At 52.1% G+C, this 6,912-nt stretch overlaps 2 protein-coding genes across 2 annotated transcripts in view; one reads left to right on the top strand and one right to left on the bottom strand.

Annotated features, from left to right (window-relative positions):
• LOC101778398 (zinc finger protein 1) overlaps positions 1–4,456 on the bottom strand; it is a 5,571-nt gene extending 1,115 nt beyond the window's left edge. The window contains exon 1 of the mRNA XM_004986167.1: positions 4,409–4,456. Within this exon, the coding sequence (XP_004986224.1) occupies positions 4,409–4,456 (48 nt within the window). The remainder of the gene's footprint in view (positions 1–4,408) is intronic.
• Positions 4,457–4,752: 296 nt separating this feature from the next.
• LOC101778005 (transcription factor bHLH85) lies at positions 4,753–6,426 on the top strand. Its single transcript, XM_012848899.2, has 4 exons — positions 4,753–5,577; positions 5,661–5,726; positions 5,812–5,877; positions 5,967–6,426. Exons 1-4 carry the CDS (start codon positions 4,753–4,755, stop codon positions 6,057–6,059), a joined length of 1,050 nt encoding a protein of 349 aa, XP_012704353.1. The 3' UTR covers positions 6,060–6,426.
• Positions 6,427–6,912: the final 486 nt, after the last annotated feature.

Here is a 6,912-nt window from a genome sequence, read left to right as displayed (position 1 = left end):
GTGGAGTCCGGAGACGAGTTCTTGGCCGCTGCGACTTGTTCTCGCGGTGGCTGGCAGGCTGTGGAGTGGTGGTTGCTTGGGCGTCTCGCTCTTCGCTGTGGTGTGGTGTGAGTGGCGAGAGTGAAGCTGTGAGGAGGAGGTTTTAAAGCGGTGGCGGGTGTGCTGGGGCGTGGGAAGTTGCGTCGTAGGTGGGCGAAGTGAGGTGGTCGCCGGGGTGGGCGCGCACGCGGCACAGTGACAGGTGGGGCGCCGGGCGCGGTGGGGGCGGGGCGGCAGCGGGTGGGAAGCCGGTGGAGTGGCGGCGAAGGAGTGGGGTAGGGTGGGGTTGGGTTGGGCCTCGTCTCGCTCGGGTGGGTGGTGGAGTGGAGTGGAGGAGGCAGGCAAGGCAGGCGGGCAGGCGGCAACGAAAAAGTCGTGGTCAACGTGGAGGGGAAGACACGGGGAGGCGAGGAGGAGGAAGGAGGCGAAGCGGAAGCCGGGCAGCCCAACTTGCCCGCGCTGAGCTGAGCGGTGGTGGAACGAGAACGACGACTGGGTGCTAGTGCGACGGCACTGTGGTAGGAGAGTGTGGATGTGGGAGGAAGTGTGTGTGAGGACTGACCGAGGCGGCTGCGTCGTCGTGGATGGATGCGAGTGAGATGAGGTCGTCGTCGTCGGTTGCGGATGCATCTCGATGGATCCAGGCATACCCGACCCGATCTGACCAGTTAAGACGCAGATCATCTCGCCGATGAACGTGGCCAGGTGGGCTGACGAACCCCGGAGCGGATTAATGAGCAATTAACATTTAACAATGGTTTTTTTAAGCTTTCATAGTTCAAATAGAGTGAACACCGAGTAATCTCTAATCTGTCACGAACTTTGCTGGTGCCTTTTGTTGAACGGAAACTTTGCTGGAGCTTATACTATTACCCGTCTCCTTTGAATGTTAGTACGGCAAGGCAAGTAATTTCGTACTTTTCGTAGGAAAAACGAAGGTAACTTTTGTGTTTGAATGAGCGTCACGCTTATCTCAGAGCTTCGTTTGCTTCAGAGCCTGAGCCTCAAATGGTGTGCTAGTTTCTTTTGCTCCAGGTCAACAACAGTGCAAAATGAAAGCGAGCTAAGCGTTCGCTTATATAATAGTGTACGCCAGTAGTGGTGGAAGTGGACGAGACTGCGCAAGTGTGGAAGCATTTTAAAGCACATGCGTAATGAACATGCCAAGAATGAAATGGTCTTCGCCCCCTGTTCTCTGGCCTGGCGAGACGGTTCCATCTTCCAACAAGTCCAAACCAAACAGAACCTCCGACCCGGTAGCAAGTCAGACGGAGACCACGCGATGGGGGCCTGCGGCGGGTGCGTGCATGGAAGATTCCAGTTTCCAACAGACTGCTGCTGGTCACCTCTGAGGGGTCAATTAAAATAGCCCGTTGCCTATGAGCTTCCGTCGGCTGAAGTGGCATCACTTGCACGCGCGTGGATCTTCTGCACCAACTGGGTAGGCAAGCCGCGGCGCAGCTGCATCAACTGGGATGGCACTGGCACCAGCAGCTGATGCGCGCACTCCCACAGTCGGACGTCATACACGTAAGCAAGTGAAGAAATTACCGAGGGGGATGTTAAATTAAACCCAAGATTTTGCCTTCTCTTCAGAAAACCCCCCGAAGATTTTGCTTCCTTGGCGTTTTACGTGGCGTTTCCAGATTATCCTCCCCAACAGTATCTGTGCCTTTTGGAGAACATAACACGTGCTAACAATGGCAACTAAACATATGCGACTTTATCCTCGCGAAGCCACCTCATGTGGTCAATTAGAAGATTGCCACCACCACTAACAGATAAGCCTCTGCTATCACTCGATATGTCACGTTGCATACCACGCACCTAACACGCCGCGGATAAAAGTCGCATCCGGATTAGTAGCGGAGCAGCTAGGCAGGCAGCGGCAGGTTGGCACATGCGTGAGATAAAACAAGCCCTCGCTCCACACTCCACGGAACAGACCATCCCCCCATACGTCCCCGCAGACGCCACGCCAACGTACTACGGCTGCATCCAAGACCCGACGTCCCGCCCCGGCGCATTTGTTCGGCCGGCTGCCTGGCCGCGTCCCCGCGCGCGACCCTGATTAGCTGCCCGGCGCCGGCACAGGCGCGAGCGAGTCCTCCCCCTTGGTCCGTCCGCCCCTGGACCTTTTCCATCAAGGCGGGCGGCGGGCTTCGGTTCGGTGCAGCACGGCTCCGCGGCGTCGGCGTCAGCTTCCGTGCGAGGGCGGACGCCAGCGGGCGGGGGGCGATTCCATTGCCCCACGTGTTCCTCGCGCGTCTTTCTTTCTCCTCGCGGCCGGGTACGAACTACGAACGCACGCAAAGTACGTGGCCCCGCCTAATCGATCGAGCGATTGGATCGGTGGGACACTGGGAGGGAGGGAGAGAGCGGCCGGCGGCCTAACCACCTGCCTGCCTGCCGTGCCTTGGTTGTTTATCGTTGGGAGCTGGCTCTGGCTGGATTACTCACTACTCACTACACTGGAGTAGTAGTGGCTAGTGGCGCCAGCGCCCAGTGGCAGCTAGCAGCTAGCCACAGCAACAGCCGAGCGTTCCGTTCCGCCGGTCGGTCGCGGTGGTTGCGCGCGGGGCGACGTGTCGAGGCGTTGGATCTCACAGGCCGCGGGCGCGGGGGGTGGTGGCTCGCGGGTGCCCCACCGAGGCCGCGATGCAAATCTGAACGGGAATCTCGTGGTGGTTGCGCGGTTGGCGCTCGTGGCTGGTGATCTAGTTTTTGATGGAGAAGGCACCTGCCTACCTGGCCTGGCTGCCTATAAACGGGATTAGTAGCAGGAAAAGTCTGGGTTCGTTCGAGAGTACCAGCCTGCTCTTAAAGCACACCAGCACAGTCTGTACTTAGCTCCTTTTCTCTGTCCTGGAGGGTTCTCTTTCTTCCTCCTCTTGTTTTTTTGGGAACATTTTTTAGAGGAACTTTTTGGAACTAATTGAGTATATCGCATGGAAAGCAACCGACAACCTCAAATCTGGCCCACTATGTTCTTTTCTTCGCCGTCGGCCCAACAAGCCTGGACCAGATTCCTAAGAGGAAAAAAAATAATTTCACAAAGTAATGTATGATTTTTTTTTTGAAACAAAAGGAGGGACCGAAATGGGTGATTACCACTGTAATCATCTTTGCGTGATTACCTTTAATACCGATCCGGAAAGCTACAGACTACACTAGCTAGCTGGATAGCTAGTGTGTCGGCACCTGAGTGCTTCAGTATGTCCTAAAGGAACACCTAGAAACTTCTTCTTTTTTTCCCCTTCTTTTTCGTGGGATACTACTAGTTGTTTCAGTTCGGCTGTTTTAGTGACTGTTCTGTTTGGGGTTTTATTTCGTTGATCTCTAGTACTCATAACCTGGGAAATCAGAAGGGCCAGCAGTAATGTTGGTTGGGGCATTGGTACTAATGGAAAATCAGGAGCAAACAAAATATATGACAGCTACAGAATCTCCAGCATTGCAGTTTGCAAGACTGTCAACATGTATACGTGCTTCCAACGCCTAGGTCCAAACAGATATAGAATTGTCCTCCTTGATGCAAGTCAAAAGAATTTAGCCAATGGAACGTCCAGGACAACATTTTCTTCTAATTTCAGAAAAAGAAAAAAAAACACTGTACGATTATGTGCAATTGCAATTTAGGTTCAGCAGTTCATAATCGCAAACAAAAATATATTCTGTATCAATGATCTAACACAATGACGCGTTAGAATCTGTTTTTTTAGGGCGATTTGATCTGCAGGACAACTTGATCATACAGTATATATCAATGGTTGCCCTTCGGTTGGTTCGGTAATGCATTGTTGATTTAGAGCTCGCAAACTTTAGAGAGATCGAAGAGGCGCTTCCCGGCGGCCCGCTAGTCTATGTACTCCACAATAAAAAGTTTTAAAACTACACAAAAAATTGGAGGTTTCGGTATACGTTGTGTGTAGGATTACCGGCCTGGCCGGTACAAGTTCAAGGTTGGACGGCTCTGGCCAATCCTGGTTCTGATTTTGCAATTTGGACGCATGGACTTGCCATTCCTAGATGTTCCAAAACCAGATGGAGACAGCTATGGAGATCATGTCGAGCACAACTATACGGGCTTTGGAATGCTTCAGCGTCTGTGCTTACAGCTGACAGACCAATGATCACGCTGAAACACACACTCCCTCTGAATATTCTTTGGGAAATAGAGTGACCAGCTCTGCATGTGCAGCTTAATATATGCGCATGTAAATGAGGCATCACAATCACCATGCAGCTGTCTCTATTTCCTTTTCAGTTTACTTGCCTCCACGATCTCTCCTCCTTTGGATTATTCTGACAAAAAACTTGCCCTGCGATTCAAACTGCCAGTTTGCACTCTCTCTTTTTTGGGTCAAACCGATCGTTCTTCAGGTTCACAAACAAGCCATTCCTGAATCAGAACCATTCCGCGTATCTTGACCACTACTCTCCCATCCTCAGACGACGAACATCTACGCGTGATTTTCTTGTCTGAAACTTGTTCGGATTTTTGTAAGCAGACTCTCTCCCCGAGTTGCACCTAGCCAGCTACCTGAGCTGTATCAGAAACTGTTAAGTTTTTGTCACAACGGCCATACAAATACTCACTGATATCACGAGTCACGACATCCGGCCATCCACACCTACGTGCATTCAACCAAGACCAAGCCTCGATCAGTCACTCCTGCTCCCCCTGCTCAGTTGCACCTCGGTCCTCGCAGAATGTCGCAAGCCGAGCTCTCCACCTGGCTCGAGTCCCGAGACGCGCACTGGTGCTCGCAGTACCAGGCGGCGCCGGCACCGGACGAGGAGTCGGAGATCGTGGCGCAGTTCCTCGCGGCGCCGTACCCGTACCAGAACGACGACGGCGGCGAGGAGCAGGAGCAGAAGCGTCAGCACCATAAGCTGGGCGAGATCAGCGCCACCAGCTCCACGTACTGGCCTGATGAGCCCGGCCATGTCAGTGACCCCGGCACCGGGGCCTGCGACTACTGGCCTTCCAATGGCGACGCCAGCAACAGCAACAGCAGCGGAAGCGGAGCCTACTTTGATGGCAGCGGCTGCTGCTACTACTACCTCGCCGAGCCGGACGTGTCCCTCGGGATCAACACACGCACGGTGCTGCCGTGCGCGTCTTCCATCGACCTAAACCTCCTCGGCGACGGGGAGGAGGAGGGAGCCGCGAGCCTCGTCCACACGGTCCCTCCCAACCCTTCGCCCGCCGATCACTCTCATACGGCCAGCCACCGCAATGTAGGCGATGACAGCGCCGCAGCCCGAGCCGCGGTGTCGGCGCCGAAGCGGAAGGCTCAGGCCGGCAACGATGGCGGGGATCTTGGACGGCACAAGAAGAAGGAGAAGAAGACTGCATCCAAGGCGGCGCAGAAGTGCAGTCAGGAGAGTGCACAAAGCAAAGGCAGCTGCTCAGCCGACGAGTCCATGCCCAATTGCTCCGCGGTGAACCGCCGCTCGGGGGCTCACGGCGGCAATGTGAAAGCCCGGGCAGCGAAAGGGTCGGCGACCGATCCCCAGAGCCTCTACGCAAGGGTGAGTATGCTCAACAGTGCAGATTGATCATCACACTGCCGTTCTAGTCTATTCTCAGTTATTGATTCCTGTTTTGAATGCAGAGGAGGAGGGAAAGGATCAATGAGAGGCTCAAGATTCTGCAGAAGCTGGTGCCCAATGGAACCAAAGTAATTGATAATCTTGCGCGCAATTCAGCGATGTCGAATTGGCAGTGCTGGAGTTCGCTAACTGTCATGAAACACATTTCTGCAGGTTGATATCAGCACAATGCTTGAGGAGGCAGTTCACTACGTCAGGTTCCTGCAGCAGCAGATCAAGGTAACCCAAGTAGACACGCTTTTGTTCTCTTTGCCATGCGCATTGGCTTGTTAGCAGTGTCTCACAAGATTACTTTTGTTCATGATCAGATGCTGAGCTCTGATGAGATGTGGATGTACGCACCGATCGCTTACAATGGCATGAGCTTAGGAATCGACTTGAGGATCTCCACTCCTCAGTGACCACGAGTTAAAACTCAGTTATTAAGCGCGATCTTTTGCAGACGATCTTTGTCACTGACGAAATTAGGTCTATTTTTTGACCTAGGGCTTGCCACTGCCTTGCAATAGGGCCATCGTTGTTTGTAAGATGCAATATTGATGTCAATTTCAGTCGTTTTCTTGGAGATATTTCTTTGGCTCCTCTTTACCAGATTATTTTTCACACTTCATCCTTCCACTACGTACATCAAGAGTTAACGAAATCCATAGAGGTGAAGACATGCAAGACGTGTGGCCATTTTTGTAATGATATCCTGTCAGGTACACTATTGTTGTAAAATTGATACAATCTTTTTTCCTCACCTAATTGGTGTTGACGCTGAATAATGGAGAAACGAATAATATCAGATTGCTGTAATAGAACATATCAGTCTTTGAAGAATAATGGAGCGTTCGGCAAGTTTTTATGCTGTATAACTTTTTAACATTACTAATTGGCAGCTTGGTATGTTGTTGCTTTTTGTAAGTAATGATTAGAGTTATCTCTGTTAGCCTCCAGGGCTCCAGGCTCGTACAGATCTCATCATGGATGCTGATTGCCACTCCTTACCCACCACTTACCTACGTCTGTTGAAATGAAACCTGCGTGATCAGTTAGCCTATAGCTTTCAAAGAAATACATCATATAAAATCAGTGGCGCCAGCACCCTTCGCTGTCATGTTCAATGCACAAAAATGTTGCTTCACCTGGTAAGCAGTAGACACCAAATGGTGGTCAAGACATGGCAGCCACTGAATCAATTGCCATTGGATGAGTATTACCTCCTAGGTGACATTCCCAAGGGAATATAGCATATAAATCCTTTCGCTAACA

This window comes from Setaria italica, chromosome IX (assembly GCF_000263155.2).
Source record: "Setaria italica strain Yugu1 chromosome IX, Setaria_italica_v2.0, whole genome shotgun sequence".
In the NCBI taxonomy this organism is placed as follows: domain Eukaryota; kingdom Viridiplantae; phylum Streptophyta; class Magnoliopsida; order Poales; family Poaceae; genus Setaria; species Setaria italica.
Note: the sequence above shows the minus strand (reverse complement) of the source record. Positions and strands in the feature narration are given on the sequence as shown.

Bases quoted from the DNA above. Each gene is read 5' to 3' on its own strand.
- LOC101778005 (XM_012848899.2), top strand. From the start codon at position 4,753: ATGTCGCAAGCCGAGCTCTCCACCTGGCTCGAGTCCCGAGACGCGCAC. The intron at 5,578-5,660 runs GTGAGTATGCTC...TTTTGAATGCAG, and splicing joins CCCAGAGCCTCTACGCAAGG to AGGAGGAGGGAAAGGATCAA. The intron at 5,878-5,966 runs GTAACCCAAGTA...GTTCATGATCAG, and splicing joins TCCTGCAGCAGCAGATCAAG to ATGCTGAGCTCTGATGAGAT.